This window comes from Podarcis raffonei, chromosome 6 (assembly GCF_027172205.1).
Source record: "Podarcis raffonei isolate rPodRaf1 chromosome 6, rPodRaf1.pri, whole genome shotgun sequence".
Lineage (NCBI taxonomy): Eukaryota > Metazoa > Chordata > Lepidosauria > Squamata > Lacertidae > Podarcis > Podarcis raffonei.
The window spans coordinates 28,693,258-28,709,546 of record NC_070607.1 but is presented as its reverse complement, the minus strand read 5'-3'; the positions used below and the strand labels follow the sequence as shown (position 1 = coordinate 28,709,546).

The following is a 16,289-nucleotide window of genomic DNA, read 5'->3' as shown; positions in this document are numbered from 1 at the left end:
GAATTAAGCTACCTGTAGTGTTTGTTCTGCGTGTATGGGTATTGTTTCAAGCGGTTATGCAAGGCAAGAATTTCACCTTGTAAAAATACATATTTTCACGGCTCGTCTTTCATAACGTGGACTGCATTAGAATAAATGTTGTTGGCTCTGTATGCGGGTGTTTTGATAGTAGCCATTTTAAATTGGAACACACTTTACAAAGGGCCTTGTAAAACCCTAGGTTCACCCTGAGCACTCTTGCATTTGGTGGGGGGGCATGGTGCAGCGGTGGTAGAACACAGGTTCGGTTTCCAGTATCTTGAGGAGGGGCTCGGATCGATCCCTGCCTGAAACCCTGTAGGTCCACGGCCAGTCAAGTGTAGAGAAAACTGATTTGGACTGATTAATGGTCTGACACAGGGGTCAGCAACTTAAGGCCCATGGGCCACAAGCAGCCCATGGGGGTCATTTAACCAGCCCATGGACCCCTGCCACCTGCTCGGGCACCCCTGCCGCCTGCTCAGTCGGCTCCCTTGCACTGCGCTAAACTGGCGCAGAGCAGGGGCCACCTTCCGTGTCGCTGGCTGGCTTTCCATTAGCTACAGGAAGCTCCTGCAGCCAATGGGAAACTGCGCACACCTCCTCCACGCTGGAAGGAGCGCCTGAAATAGCGTTTGCATGCAAAAACACCCTCCAGCCCACCGGAACCAGCCCAAGCCACAAAAAACTTTGACGACCCCTGGTCTGACATGATATAAGGTAGCTTTCTGTGTTCCTATGGAATGCTTCTGGTCACTTGTTAATGCCCATTCTTTTATAGGCATGTCTTCCTGGCCAGTTCATATGAAGTAAGTGAAACATGTATACAGGGTCAGTAGTGTGCTTCCCCTCCCATGCCAGAGTCAGCAGCTCTCATAGTGAGGTGGTGCTGGGGTGGAAATGTGTACACTATTCACTTGCATGGAATGTAGCACCTAATCTGGGTAGTGCAAGGATTTACACTTGTGCAGCGGAATTCCCCTTTCTTTTTCCCCCATGCCCCCGCCCACCCGCAATCTTTTCTGGGGTTTTGCCCAATCCTCCAGAGCAGATTTGGGAAGGAAATGGAGAGGGTTACGGGGGAAGTTCCGTTGCACAAACATAAACATTTGCACTTATGGAGTGAGTGTATTGGATACAATCTTTAGAACTGTAGCAGCTACACAATTAACATTGTCTCCTCCTCCTCAAATCCCTTCAGTCACGTGAATTAGAAATTTCTGTTTATTGGCGCGATTGGAGATCTCTCTGTGCGGTGAAGTTTCTGAGGTTAGAAGATTTCTTAGACAACCAGCGACATGGAATGTGTCTCTATCTTGAACCCCAGGGTACTCTATTTGCAGAGGTAAGTGCCAGCATTTTTAAAAGAAAATTATTAAAGGCTGTGAATGATTTCCAAGATTCATTGTTTTGTGATTTAACACATCTTGTCTGAATTGCAGGTTACATTTTTTAATCCAGTTATTGAAAGAAGACCAAAACTTCAAAGGCAAAAGAAAATTTTCTCCAAGCAGCAAGGTAACAGATTTCATCGAATCGGTGCTGTATCTTAGTCTTAATACAGGTTTATATTATCAAAAGTTAACTGAAAAGGATGCTGACACTAAACGTAAGAATTTCGTGTAAAAATATTTGTTTAGAAATTGTAGATAGGGCTTTCAATAGTGAAATCTGTTTGTAAAAAAAAAGCAGGAAAATGTGGAATATGTGACATGTTCAGTTTATTCATCACAAATAATAAACTAATGAATATGAATTCTCTTTTAATTATAGCTTTTGGTGATAAGTAAAAAGATTACTTGTGCTCTCTGTTTTCTTTAACCACAGGCAAAACATTTCTCAGAGCTCCTCAAATGAATATTAATATTGCCACTTGGGGAAGGCTTGTGAGAAGAGCTATTCCTACAGTAAATCATACCGGCACCTTCAGCCCTCAAGCTGTGCCTGCCGCAGTTGCAGGAGGTGATGCGCACATTCCTGAATTAAGATCACCAACTAGGTAAGTGGCTGAGATGCTTAAGCAAGCTTATATGGCAAAACTCCTGTGATGTAGAAGGAAACACAAGCTTATTTACTCCTCTTGAATTTCCTTCTTCCGGTTTTAAAAAGAGAAAAGTATCAATTAGCATGAAGTATTTTTAAAATTTTCCTAAATTGTCGCCATGCTCACCAAGTGAATTGCTTTCTTTTAAGTGACTCCCCTGTAGCCAAACTGGTGTTTGAACTTGAACCCGAACCCCCACATACTCCTCCACGTGCGTCTTCTCTTGGAGAAATTAGCGAACCTTCGCCTGAGCCAAAGGCTCCACCTACACCCACTCAGGCAAGACTTCTAATATAGATTTAAAACAATAGCACAAATTGTTGTGTCTAGGTTTGTGAGAAATGTGACCTACAAATAGCACAGGTTATATTCTTGATTTGTTGTTGTTTTATCGACGTCTTTACTTTTTAATAACTGGTTGCTATGCAAAGCGTTCTGCAGCTCATCTTTCTGTGTGCAATTTTCTCAACCGAGTTGCATAATAGCTTAAAGCGTTCTTATAATCGGGTCATGACCGCTCCTTTTAAATAACTGCTGAGCTGCAAAAACTCGTTTGCACCGTACTAGCATTTGAGGTAGTAGATACTTGACCAAAGAAGTATTTGAAGTTAGAACTTAACCAGAGAACTGTCAACAAGCATTTAATGATCAACAAGTCTCACAGGTTCTGAAAACCCTGCCAAACCAATAAACATTTGTTAAGACTTCTTAAAAGAAGCAGGGATGGACACTGACATGTTTCACTGAGAAGGCCGGGCTCCTTGTGTTTCTTCCCTCCCTCTAAAGATGGCATTCTAAACAGGGTTCCCCTAAGTCCCTGGCACATTGCTTGGGATTGTTCAAATACAGAAAGTCTTGTCTCCTAATAAAGAATCTTACAGTCCTTTTCAAGCACTTGAAGATCAATGTTGTGAGATTTTTGTGGGTGAGCGGAGAGTTTGCTTGGACCCTGGGTGAAAACCCGGAGGTTGAGTATCAAAAGGAAAATGAATGGATATTGATTTGTAGATCTTAGCAACTTTGTGTTATTGTAACATTTTATATGTAACTGTGTGTTTTTGTAATATTTTGTTTAAGTTGTTTGTTGTTGCTTCAGTTTTCTGTATACCGCTTAGACATACTTGTAACATGCTAAGCGCTATATAAATTAAACAATCAAAATCAAAATGTGTTCTTAAACCAGGTTTAGAAATACCCAAATGCCAGGTTGCCTTTGGCTAGGAAGAATTGATTGCAGGTGTCCCAGTAATACATGGAAGAGGGTTTGTTTATTTTTCTTCAACTTCATTTATGTGGGAAACATGAATATGTGTACAGTAGCTTGTATGACAGCATTCTTAAACCAGTTCTTAGACCAGGTTCCTCTGTGCTGTCTTTGCAGGTCCTATCACAAACAGTGCAAGAGGTTTAGCAAATAGATATAGTTTCTCGAGGGCTCTTTTAGAAGGCATTTGAATCAACCTTGAGATTCTGAATTCCACAATTCTAAATTTAAGACCTACTGCTGTAACATTACTCTTCTCCAATTTCTAGCAACTTTTGTTTTTTTAAATCTTCAGATTTTTTTTCTTCTACACATTTCACAGGATGCAGAAACATTTGATTTTGAGAATGACAGAAATAATTTTGTCCCCAAACTTCAGCCGGAAATTATTTGCGAGACTCAAAATTCAAATTCTGATATAGAATATAATATACGAGAGCCCGAAGATAGAAGGTAAGTCTTCTTTTATGTTAACTTGATGTATAACTACCCAATATTGAGTAGAAATTGTCACTTACTTTTTTAAAATTGCTGTATTTCAGAATACAACAGAGATTTCAATTCAGTTTGCAAGACTTCCGGTGTTGTGCTGTACTGGGTAGAGGACACTTTGGAAAGGTATGTTTGACAGCTAAAATTACAATATTGTCTCTTTCTACATCTGGTTTTCACCCTTCCTTCCTCTTAGCCCACTTCCCTTTGCAGCTGCCTGTTGCATTTCACTATGTGCTCAGTAATACGCTTGTTGATTTATCACAGCTTTGAAGCAAGCTTTTTAAACGTATACACAACAGTTGCGAGTTTGGAACATAGAATGTAATGGAAAGCATGCAAATTGAATATTATATTGTGTTTCAGGTCCTGTTGGCTGAATATAAGAATACAAACGAAATGTTTGCCATTAAAGCCTTAAAGAAAGGAGACATTGTTGCTCGTGATGAAGTAGACAGGTCAGTGTTGAAGGACAGGTGTCGTTAAATCTGAATGTGCCCTAAACCCACGGACCAAGACTACTACTCTGAGTGGGGCCAAGGGCTTGTATTTTTAACATTTTTTACATAATTTATTTCAGGTCTGCAGAAACTAATTTCATTTCATTAAAAAAAAGAAAATACTCGTTAAGAGTTTTTATAACAGGGCATGTTATGATCCTGCCATATAACCCAAAAGCAGTTCTCCATGTTTCGCGTCTTAGAAGATGGTGCCACTCTTCAGAACTCAAACTGAAAACCCCGTTGATGTATAAGACTAGTTGTGCAGCTCTTTAGATCATGGGCTGCTGTAATTGCCAGATTTTGAAACCTGATCCTTAAACACACATACTTGGAAGCATCTCCAGTAGAACATAATTACAAGTAAATGTATGATGATAGTGAGTGCTTGGGTCAGTAAGAAATAGTGCCCAGCCTGTCCTTGGGTTTTATGCCTGTCAACCTTCATCTCTCTTTCGCTCTACACGAGGGTATGCACATATTGTGTAGTTGTTCATCATTCATTGTTAAGCTGTTGTGCTTTTAAAAAAAAAAATAGAAAAAAAATATTTTATCACATTAGTATCATACCCCTTGCAAGAACTCAGCACTGTTGTCATTTACCACATATTACCAAAAAAGTCCTGATGGCCTTGTGTGCTCTTGCTACCTGTGGGTCACTGTCATTACAGTGGACCCTCTGGTTACAAATTTAATTTGTTTTGGGGGGTCGGTGCGCATCCCGAAAAATCCGTAACCAGAGGCGCCGCTTCTGCGCACACACGCGGCACGATAGAGCACTTCTGTGCATGCGCGAGCAGCGAAGCCCAGAAGAATACACTTCCGGGTTTGTCGCTTTTGCAACCCGAAGATTACGTATCCAGAGCAGTACGTAACCCGAGGGTCCACTGTATTAATTGCAGTAAGTTCAGTATTTCTGCTAGAAGCCTGCGGTTACAGTGGCCTCATTGCAGTTAGGCTTTCACCTTGCAGGTTAGAGCATGGTGCTGATAATGACAAGGACTTGGGTTTGATCCCCATTTGGGTGCGTATTCCTTCATGGCAGGGGGTTAGACTAGATGACCCATGGGACCCCTTCCAACTCTTAGGATTTTGTGCATGTATCCCTTCTTGGAGCCGTCACCCAGGTAATGAAGATAAATAGTTGATCCAACCTCATAAAACATTTCTGCTTTCAGCCTCATGTGTGAAAAGCGCATTTTTGAAACTGTGAACAGCGTAAGGCATCCCTTTCTGGTGAACCTCTTTGCTTGTTTCCAAACCAACGATCACGTGTGCTTCGTAATGGAGTACGCGGCTGGAGGAGACCTCATGATGCATATACACACAGATGTCTTTTCCGAACCAAGAGCAGTGTGAGTAACAAAAGGGATATTTTCAGGCTGTGGCGTAAATAAGTTGGGTTTGGTGCTTGCCGTGCGAGAGAATACTCTGCAGGGCCAAGAAGACATAGTAACACTGTTCGCCTGCTAAGTGGTTGGGAGCCACCTCATGTTTCAGAACTTGGTTTAAAGAAAACCCTAGTTAGTCTTAACTGTGCTTAATCTCATGCACCCTAACTGCAAGGGAAAGAAAATTTTGCTGCTGAGAAAATGTGTCACACCAGCTTATAAATGTTGTATCATACGTCCCTTAGGTACATGGCATGTAGCTCCTGCACCCAGTTGACTTATGCTAGTGAAATCTCTGTAGAGCTAATGGAAGCCGGCAGAGCTTAGGTTGGGCTTGTACGGCATCCTGATGGATTTAGGCAATTCCTGTCTGACTGCAGGGGGCATAATTGGCTACAACAGGACTTTCAATTGACAGGCAGTATCCTAACACGCACACCTGCTTCATCAAGGGAGCTGTTCTAGTTGTATCAGCAGATGCTGCTTTCACTCGCTGATACCTGCCAGGTAGAGGTTCATGACATAGATGCCGGTATTATACTTTTTGAGGAGTATGGGCAGAAAGCTTTATAGTGGGTCAGACTGTCCTGTTTAACCCAGTATGGTCCACTGGGTCCCAGGCCTTTCCCACTGCCTTCTGTCTACCTGTTCCTTGTGAACTGGAGAACCACAGATTGCGCCTGTGACCTGCTGCATGCAAACATGTCCTCTGCTACTGAGGTGTGGTGCTCTTTTTAATTAAAAACTGAGAAATCCCTATTCTAAATAAAGTAGCGTGAAAAGACTCCTCTGGTGGTACTGAAGGTTGCTCTGAAGGTTTTCTGGTCGCCTGTTTTTCAAAAGTTATTCTTTGTAGAAGTATAAAAAATGCAACATGTCAGTTCTCACCTCTTTTTATATTTCTTTACAAACAGGTTTTATGCTGCATGTGTGGTTCTTGGACTGCAATATTTACATGAGCACAAGATAGTTTATCGGTAAGTTTGCATAAGATTTAGATTTTTTGTTTCACATTCTTACACGTTTGCCTTATACCATGTTTGCTCGGATACATTAACAATGTTACCTCCTTTTTCACGTGGCAAAGAGGAGGACAGTTGCATTGGGTGTTTACACAAACCTGCATGCCACTTCCAAACACCTTAAATTCAGAAAGGATAACAATTTTGAGTATTTGCAGCTAATACTTTCCCCATATAGTTTGTCTCCATTTGTGGTCAGAATGAGTTGTTTTTAATTTCTTCTCTGCAGAGATTTAAAGCTAGACAACTTGTTGCTGGATACAGAAGGTTTTGTGAAAATAGCGGACTTTGGCCTCTGCAAAGAGGGTAAGCTTTTTCAACAGTATTTCTCAGTGGCTTATAATAGCAGTCGGGAATTTGCAACCCACTTTTATCAATTACTGCCTCAGATTAAAAGTGGTAGCCCCTCTACTTCCCCTTTCCACCTCTCCCCTCCCTTCCCCCACCCTGTCTCATTCTGAGTGCTGCACAGATTGTGGATTAGAGACATCTCTGCTCTCTTCCATATGGTCTTGGGGGAGGCATTGTTAATGAACATGTGAATTTTTTCCTCTTTTAATCAATTAAACAAATCACAGATTTAGAGTAGCTCTTTGCCATGGCCTCTGGGCAGTCCCCGAAGAAAGAGTTCTGTGCTGAGCAACATTTGGAACCTTATGGTAAAAACTCTAAAATGTGGGTTTTCGCCAGTAAGGGGGCAGTCCTATGCACACTAACCTCAGAGTAAGTCCCATTAAACACAGTGGAACTTATATGTCAGTAGGCATGTATAGGATTGCATGGTAAAAAGCCTATTGTAATTTCAAAAGAATTTATTGCAAAAGAAATGAAAGATGACATGTCTTTCAAAACACAGTTTTAAAAACTAACACTTTTTTGTGGCATCAGTTTTCATTGGCTGAAGTTACTCTCATAAACAACTTTCCAGCTAGATCAGTAAAACGTTCTGTCCAAAGCATTTAGAACAGCTATACTCAGTGGTTTGCTTTATGTTTTTATTGTATATTCCTTTTTCTTTATTTTTGGTGGGTTTATTTTTTGAATATCACCTGCCCTTCACCCAAAGGCCCCAGCAAATCATCATAGGACCCTCAGAACGATCCAGAAAGTCTTATTGAGAAAAATAAAACATTTTTGTCACAAAGCATAGGGTGGGCAAGGAGGGAAATCTGCTGTATACCAATTACATTATTTCCAACTGTTCTGTAAACTAAGACTACAGCACACTTACATGGGAGTAAGCTCTACTGAACTCCATGGGGCCCAACTTGGGGTCAGGCTGCAAAATACATTGAGAATTTGCTTCACAAAGGCTGACCTGCTGGTTGCAATGCAATCTTTGCATTTTTAATGACAAGACACATGATCTTAAGAAGAGCTGTTAGCATTTCAAAATGCTTGCACTTGTTTGCTAAAGGTAGAAACTGCTGGTTTGTCCTAGGAACCCCATCAGAGAAAGTGGGGAAAACAGTATATAGCTCTGCTTTGTCTGATTCTGTTTTCTGTGCTTTCTTATTTATATCTGTTTATTTTTTGGAATTTGGTTGGGCTTAGTTCGAAACACTTGAATTGGAAGTATTTCTGTGCAATAAAAAACAGGAAGGAAATATAATTTAGGCTGTGTGCCCACCCCCTTCCACTTTGTTGTCAGTCTGGGTCCCTGCTTGCTCTGAGTAACAAAGATAAGATAGTATGTCCCATCACCAAAGAAGAGTTATTTGCTCAGCTTCCTTTGGGCTTTATCTAATGCTGTCCCTCCATGAACTGCTACTTCTATTGAGGAGCAGAGCTGTGCTTATGAAAGGACTTCTTCCATGAGTGCACATGAAGGAATGAGTTAATGGAAGTTCCATTCTGAAATATACTCAGAGAAAAGCCATTTGCTTTGTGTAGTTTATTTCAGTGTTCACAGATAAAACAGTCAGTCATCATGTGTGTCCAGCCTGCAGGCCCCTCCCAAACCCAGGCTATATATCCTGTGGTCACACCAGATAGGCTAGTTCAAGCTTCCCTTCTGGAGCCGGATTGCACGGCTCCAGCAGCCAATCACATGCTACGTTCTAAAACCCACCCTGCCTATTATTCTAGGATCCAAACTCCAGCCATAACAAATTCGCAAGTGAAAATATTGACTACAACCCTACATCTCCACATTTTCGAATTCACCACCCAAACCAGCTTAAGATCTGCCTGGACCTTTCATTTTATTCATTCGAGTCAGGAAGGTGGGAAGGGACAATTGCCAGAGCAGCGAGGAGGAGTTGCCATAGTGTCTTGCTTTTATGGATTGGTAGGAGGAAAATAGGGACGCGGGTGGCGCTGTGGGTTAAAGTCTCAGCGCCTAGGACTTGCCGATCAAAAGGTCGGCGGTTCGAAACCCCGCGGCGGGGTGCGCTCCCGTTGCTCGGTCCCAGCGCCTGCCAACCTAGCAGTTTGAAAGCACCCCCGGGTGCAAGTAGATAAATAGGGACCGCTTACTAGCGGGAAGGTAAACGGCGTTCCGTGTGCTGCGCTGGCTCGCCAGATGCAGCTTGTCACGCTGGCCACGTGACCCGGAAGTGTCTCCGGACAGCGCTGGCCCCCGGCCTATAGAGTGAGATGGGCGCACAACCCTAGAGTCTGGCAAGACTGGCCCGTACAGGCAGGGGTACCTTTTAGGAGGAAAATAATGGCTTCTCAGGTGGTTTCATCTGCATAAGCAACATTTGGTTCTCAATAAGTGGTATTCCACTATAGAAAGGAACTGTAAAAGAATTGTTCCAGTTATATCCCAAGTTGACAGCATGAAGAGTCTGTTTGTCCACGCTGCCAACATGTAAATGATTTTCCTTATGCTGGTTTTCCCATGGCTGCAAACCATGTAAAGAGTTCAGGTTTATTTTATCATCTCATTCCTGCCGGTATATAAAGAATTTTGCTTAAGCTGCGCCTTTTAAGTGAGATAACCCAGGGGTTGCCCCACCCCTGTAGTCATCCAATCCTGAGCCAGGGGAAACTGAGTTTGTTTCTGGAAGTCCTTGAGATTTGCAAAGAGCCAAACAGTCCTTTAGAGCTGCAAGCCCACAAATTACTCAGTAGCATATAACCAAGCAGCCAGGTACCAGATGCAAAGCCATGCTTACATCAGGAAGCCACACAAGGAATAAGTGCTATACTTTATTAGGGAATTTATAAGCAGAGAATAAGAACCCTTTACCACTAAAACACAGTTAAGAAAGGCTAGCCGTGTGAAGACACTTCAGGGAATTTGAACACAGAACAAAATAACCATTTGAGTCATTGACCCCATGAACAAGTTGCATCTGGGAACACATTATTGTTGCCATATATGACCCTCCAATCCCATTAGACCCAGGTCAAAGACTAGTTTTTTATACTAAAAGGGCTAGACAGGTAGGGTCTCATTAAGCCAATCAGGGCTTGGGGACATATTTCCAAGAAATAGATGGTGGATACCCAGTAGATTTCTGTATAGTCTTTGTGACCTTGACACAGTCTTACATCACATACAGGTGCAGTGTTCAAAACTCCCACTGTTCTAGGCACATTTTGCGACAGAAAATTTCATTAGGGCGAGCAGTTTCTGAGCTCTGGGTGCAGTAAGATTTCAGATTAAAGCTGCAGTGGAAGGAAAGGAGGACCTTTTTCTGCCTCCCCACTTCCAGCCACTCTCTGAAGACCGGAGAAGAGACCCTCTAAGAATATTAGGGAGGTGGGCAAGGGAAGGACTAAACCGTGTGAAAAATGAACATAAGATTTTAGCTGCAGTTCATTCATTTTCAGCTTTGTATATTTTTATATAAAAAAGCAGGCCTAGGCATTCTGTTGTTGTGCCCATAAGGTGCCATTTAGCTCCTAGCTTTCATATCTGAGTTTCTAACACTGCACAGGTGGCAAGATGGAGCAATTAAATGGGACTTTTGCCGTAGGAAAACTGCATCAAGAATCCTTATTTATTTAAAGGCAAATGCAGGTTCTTCACACTTGATAGCGCGTATGTTTTGAGTGCTAGTACCAGTGTACAAAATGTAATGTGTGCTGCTGCTCAGAGAGAGAGAGAGAGAGAAATTTTTACAACTAATTATAGAGCCAAAGTTTGTTTCTTACCACTTGGAAATTCAAATTTGTCCTACCTACAGACAACATAGTTTCACCAATGAAAAATGCAAGGGGGGGAAATTATGCATGTCCTTTGTTAATAAGGAAGTATTTTGACAGTACACAATCAAGAAGTTCTTGAATACCTGCTTGCTCTTGCCCTTTTGTAAAATTTGGCACAGAATTCACATCACACCCTTCTTAAATGAGTTGTTGCCACTGGCAAAAATTCTGTCTAGCGTATGTAGATGACATTAAGCTGTTGGCTTTTTTTTTTTAAGGGTTGTTGAATACATACCTTGGCTTCACTGTGCTTAAGGAAATCTTTAAAGGAAAAGTCATATTTCACAGTTTGCTTATTTTAGAGGCAAAACGAAATGCCTAGCATTTTATAGTGTTGGATAAAAAAATAAACATTTTCTGTAAATGCTTTAGAGTACAAAGTTATATAAGTCTACTCAGAAGTAGGCCTTATGTTCTATAGGACTTAATCTCAGGTAAGTGAGCCTAGGATTCCAGTCTTAGTGAATCTGTATCTTCTCTGTCATTCTGCAAGACCATGGTTGTTATTGTTTTTTAAACCACTACAGTGTTACCAGTTGTAAATAATTGGCTGAACATTTGGAGTTCAAAACCATCAACTCTATTTTGCAATAAAAGGTATCCTTATTTAGCTTTCAGAATTTGGATGGAGTTGGCAGAACAGGCAAAAATATGCAATGTTGTTCATGTCATACACGGTTCTTGTTGTGTAAGAATCCCACGAGTTTAAAACTGGAAAGGTGAAAGGCTCATAGAACAAAAAACTAAACATGTGTAATTGTTGCAGGAATGGGTTTTGGTGACAGGACAAGTACATTCTGTGGCACTCCAGAATTTCTTGCTCCAGAAGTGTTGACAGAAACTTCCTATACAAGAGCTGTAGACTGGTGGGGTCTTGGTGTGCTCATCTATGAAATGCTGGTTGGTGAGGTAAGCTTCACAAAATGTAAAACTGTTTCCTGTATTCATCTGTGAAAAGCAAATAAATTTGAAAGGAACTGTTGGGTGTAGGTTTCTGTTGAATCCCTCACTCTTTTCACTTCTCATTTGGTTAAATTTGAGTATATTTATGAAGAGAATATATCAATGAAAATTCAGTTTCTGGGAATTATTCTTATCGCTATTTCTCCCCCACCCTCCAGTCTCCCTTCCCAGGAGATGATGAAGAAGAGGTTTTTGACAGTATTGTAAATGATGAAGTAAGATACCCTCGGTTCCTTTCTACAGAAGCCATCTCAATAATGAGAAGGGTAAGATGGTACTTTTTGCGTGCTTGTTTCATTCCTTCTTAATTTGTTTAGCCACGTGTGTAAGGGAAAGCAAAGTGTTTTAAGGTCCACGTTTTTATTTGCTACGTACGTTTCTCAAGTTCATTTTACGTCAAATGCAAGTGTGGCTTGCTGATACTAGTAATATCCTAGCCTCCCCAGAAGTATGCCCCATGCCTGTTGGGTAGAAATACTGTGGGTATGACCTTTACTTCCATGGACGACTGTGGTCCTTCCAAGTTTCTCTGTTTGCAGATCCCATCCACCTGTCTGCCAGCATGGCTAGTGGTCAGGGATGATGGGTTTTGTAGCCCAGCAACATCCATCTTGGAGGGTCACCGGTGAGCCACCCTTGATTTACTCACTGGTAGGATTGGTACTACTTGTGAGTCAGGAGGATTTTGGTGTTTTTTTACTGGAGCACCTGAGAAAGCAACCACAGCTGTATAAAAAGTTAACACACCGGCTTATGATGTCCCTGAAGATAAGCAAAACAGCAGCGAGGATTCTTTCGATTTTGTAGCAACAGAGTGGTAGTTGGGACTCAGTACAGACCCTACATTCTGGATCATGGAAGCCCTAGAACTTGAGCTCTTTTCTCTCCTTTGACAAAACAACAATTGGAGACTCTTTCTGTGTATTGGGTCTTCTCTCTGTGGGAACGGGGATAGATTGCATGGGATATGATGTCATTAGTCTGCTGCTGTGAGTGGTTGGATTACTAGCCATCTCTTGTAAGGGAAACTGAAAATAGTGCGTGGTTTCATGCCTTGTCTTTTTAAAGACAGCAAGTCGGGGGTTTTCTGGGGTTTGCCATTGTGCTTTTTGTGTTTTTGTTTTATTCAGATTATTTTTGTTATTTAATTTGTTCTTCTGTAAATGCCTTGGGACTCTTTTATGCTGTTAATAACGGGCGGAAACCAATTATGTCATTCTGTCATGACACTGATGTCAGCAGTTTTGCTTGAAATACAACTTGGTCAGAACCAACTAATAAAAGCAAAGGCAACCATTTCGCTTTCTTTTCTAAAGTTCCCAGTGCTACTTGCTGTCCTAACTGGGGAACCTGATGTGCTTTTTAAAAAAAATCACTATCCTTCATATTTATATCATGCTTTTTCAAAGACCTCACATGGCTCAGGAAATTGTTAACAGGAACGCTTTGCTCCAGCAGGCTGCTGACAAAACGTTCTTGATATTGTTTCAGCTTCTGAGGAGAAACCCAGAGCGGCGTCTCGGCGCTGGTGAGAAAGATGCTGAAGATGTCAAGAGGCATCACTTTTTCCGGGTGAGTGCGAAGTGAAAAGCCTGGGTGCAATCTGGGAGCAGCCAGAAGCGGGGACTTAACTCGGTGTTTTCGTTTTGCAGTTGATCGATTGGAACGCATTGCTTGCCAAGAAAATGAAGCCTCCTTTTGTCCCCATCATACGAGGAAGAGAAGACGTCAGCAATTTTGATGACGAATTTACCTCAGAAGCACCTATTCTCACTCCACCCCGGGAGCCTAGGATACTTTCAGAAGACCAGCAGGAAATGTTCAGAGACTTTGACTACATTGCTGATTGGTGTTAATTCTTTTGAGACACTGTGAAATCCTAGCAGACTGGCTCATCAGAACAGCGTTCGCCCCACTCCTTCCCTCCTTTTGAGAATACCAGCTGTTGGATTGTTCTCTGTGCTGCCTGTAGCTTCCGACTTTTTTGAATCACATGAAGATTTTGGAAAAAGGACCGTTTTTATTACACGTGAGGTGTGACCTCGTTTTTGTATATCTTTTTTTTTAAAAGAAAAAAAATATTGAGCACTGGAAAGCGATTCTGTGCAGCTCTTTAAGCTTGACCTGGCAGGTATAGGCTGTGTTCCACTCTCACATGGGCACACTTGTACTGTATCTTTACTGTTCTGCAGCAGAAAACATTGCAAAAAAAGACCTGCCTTAAGCAGGATTAGCAACCAGATACTGAGCTAGACTGATAACCATCTACTCAGCGATTAGAGGGAAGAAGGAAGGCAAAATGTCTGTCCTTTTAAAAGAAAGATACAGTAATCTCCAAAAAACATAGACCTGATGACTGTTAAGCACACTGTTGTCTTGATTTTTTTAGGGGGGGAAATGAGGATTAAGAACTGATGCCTTGTTTTGTAAACTTTCTATGGTATTTATTAGGGGGGGAAATGTTTAAAAGCCTTACCTATAGGAGAACAGTATAAGTGCTTCCATTCTTAAAAAGAGAAGATCGGTCCTAAGAAGTTTACCAAAGCATTTGCCAAACAATTTTTGCCTTTCAACTTCTATAACCAGCAGATATGAAGAATGTAATGAGTAAGAATGTCTCTCCAGTCTTAAATCAGGAACATTTCTAATGTGTGCATTCCCCCAGATGCAATCACTGTTTTGTACTCTTGGAAGTCATGTCTTTTCCACACTAACTCCATTGATACATTATTTTAGCTAATCTGTGTGTCTAGCTATCTCGTTCATCTTACATTTGCTGATTTGGTGTTGCCATATCATCTTGAAAGAATGAGGATCTTCAGTGTATACATGCCGTGTTCATGTATATTTGGAAGTTATAGTATATTTTTGTTTCAAGCATATAAATTAACTTTACCACTTCCTTTAGCATTATCCAGTGGCTAGGTGAATGTATTGTTAAATTCAGATTTAATGGGGGGAAACATGCTTGTATACATTTCAAGGCCACTGAATTCCAGACTCTTCATTGGCAATTACTGAGAATAAGGGTTAAAGCAATATGTTTTGAGAGAATGTATAAATATTTTTGATAAAACTTGTATATTTTAAGCCTCTTAACACTATGCTGTACCTTGAAAAGTTAAAATGTCTTTGACCAGATACTGTGTGTGCTCCTTTCAGACTTACGTAGTTTTCTAAAAGGTTGAGTCTGTTTGTGGAAAACAACGCTCTGCTTTCCTTAGCTTATTAAAATTGGTTTGTCATCAGGCTCATACTCAGCATGCCCAAGATCAAAAATGTGTTGTGTGGTGTTTAAATCCACACAGACTTATTGCTCTGGAATCTGGTTTCATGAAAGATAAATGGCAACCACATAACCATGTGAAGACAGTGCTGCCCCCAGGTGTTGCCTTCATTGCCTGAACTTTGAAGCATATGTAACGGGTTCATTAGAATAATGTACATGTAAGTGTGTCCACAAAGAACAATGGTAAAAGACTAAACAAAAAATCAAATCATGAAATGTCTAACCTGTAATTCTTTAAAAAAATAATAGCAAATTAGCATCTTGGAAAAAAATGCTATTTCTCTTCCACTTCAAATAACTGTATCACAATTAAATACAAAACACTACACACCTGAGGTACAGTCAGCTATTCATTTATACTCCCAAATTAGAGCTACAGACAGCTGAGCCCAAAAGGGTGATTCAAATTTAAAGTCCTACAGAAATAACCCTTTTCTCTTTTTTTGTAAGTACATCTTGTACAGAAATGTTTTGTAATCTAAGTAAATCACTTAAAAAATTTTTAGAGGCAGGGTATGTTCACACAGTTAAGCTGAAAGAAAGCACTAATTTTATCTAGTTTTTTAAAATATTTAGGCAAATTAAGATTTTAAACTCTAGATTGTAAATATATTTTGCTATACTTGTATGTGGCTGCTGAAGCACTTTGTAAAGAAATTAGGTTATTTTAGAATGGTACACTATGCATTAAAATGAAATGTGCCTTTAACAATGTCATACTACAAACTGTCTTGCAGTTAACTATCAAATTAAAGTTTAAATAGTGAAATTTGTATATGAAAACATGATTTACTGATTTGAATCCTATAATCTTGCTTTTTGGTTTTTAGATAAAAATTGTGTTTAGAACTTGGTTTGAATTACCCTTTTCTTTCAGGCGTGCATAAAAAGTCTCATTTTCTGTTCTTCTGTCAGTAACCTTGTGGTACCATAGCGTCAAAGCAACCCACACAACTGCATATATAATCATGTAAAGGTTGTACAGTGGTACCTCGGGTTAAGAACTTAATTCGTTCCGGAGGTCCATTCTTGACCTGAAGCACCAGCTAATGGGGCCTCCTGCTGCCGCTGCTACGCGATTTCTGTTCTCATCCTCAAGCAAAGTTGTTAACCCGAGGTACTATTTCTGGGTTAGCGGAGCCTGT

The 16,289-nt window shown here is 40.8% G+C and overlaps 1 protein-coding gene across 3 annotated transcripts in view; it reads left to right on the top strand.

Moving 5' to 3' along the window:
• The window catches only part of PKN2 (protein kinase N2), a 46,708-nt gene extending 32,536 nt beyond the window's left edge, over positions 1 to 14,172 (top strand). The window contains exons 9-22 of one of the 3 annotated variants that reach the window (XM_053391844.1): positions 1,220 to 1,363; positions 1,461 to 1,536; positions 1,846 to 2,017; positions 2,212 to 2,336; positions 3,701 to 3,779; positions 3,869 to 3,944; positions 4,185 to 4,276; positions 5,497 to 5,673; positions 6,624 to 6,686; positions 6,961 to 7,037; positions 11,659 to 11,801; positions 12,014 to 12,121; positions 13,347 to 13,427; positions 13,508 to 14,172. In XM_053391844.1, the coding sequence (XP_053247819.1) occupies positions 1,220 to 1,363; positions 1,461 to 1,536; positions 1,846 to 2,017; positions 2,212 to 2,336; positions 3,701 to 3,779; positions 3,869 to 3,944; positions 4,185 to 4,276; positions 5,497 to 5,673; positions 6,624 to 6,686; positions 6,961 to 7,037; positions 11,659 to 11,801; positions 12,014 to 12,121; positions 13,347 to 13,427; positions 13,508 to 13,711 (1,617 nt within the window). In that variant the 3' untranslated portion in view covers positions 13,712 to 14,172. Of the gene's footprint in view, positions 1 to 1,219; positions 1,364 to 1,460; positions 1,537 to 1,845; positions 2,018 to 2,211; positions 2,342 to 3,621; positions 3,780 to 3,868; positions 3,945 to 4,184; positions 4,277 to 5,496; positions 5,674 to 6,623; positions 6,687 to 6,960; positions 7,038 to 11,658; positions 11,802 to 12,013; positions 12,122 to 13,346; positions 13,428 to 13,507 lie in introns of all 3 variants that reach the window. The other 2 variants (XM_053391843.1, XM_053391842.1) reach the window with 2 other exon arrangements.
• Positions 14,173 to 16,289: the final 2,117 nt, after the last annotated feature.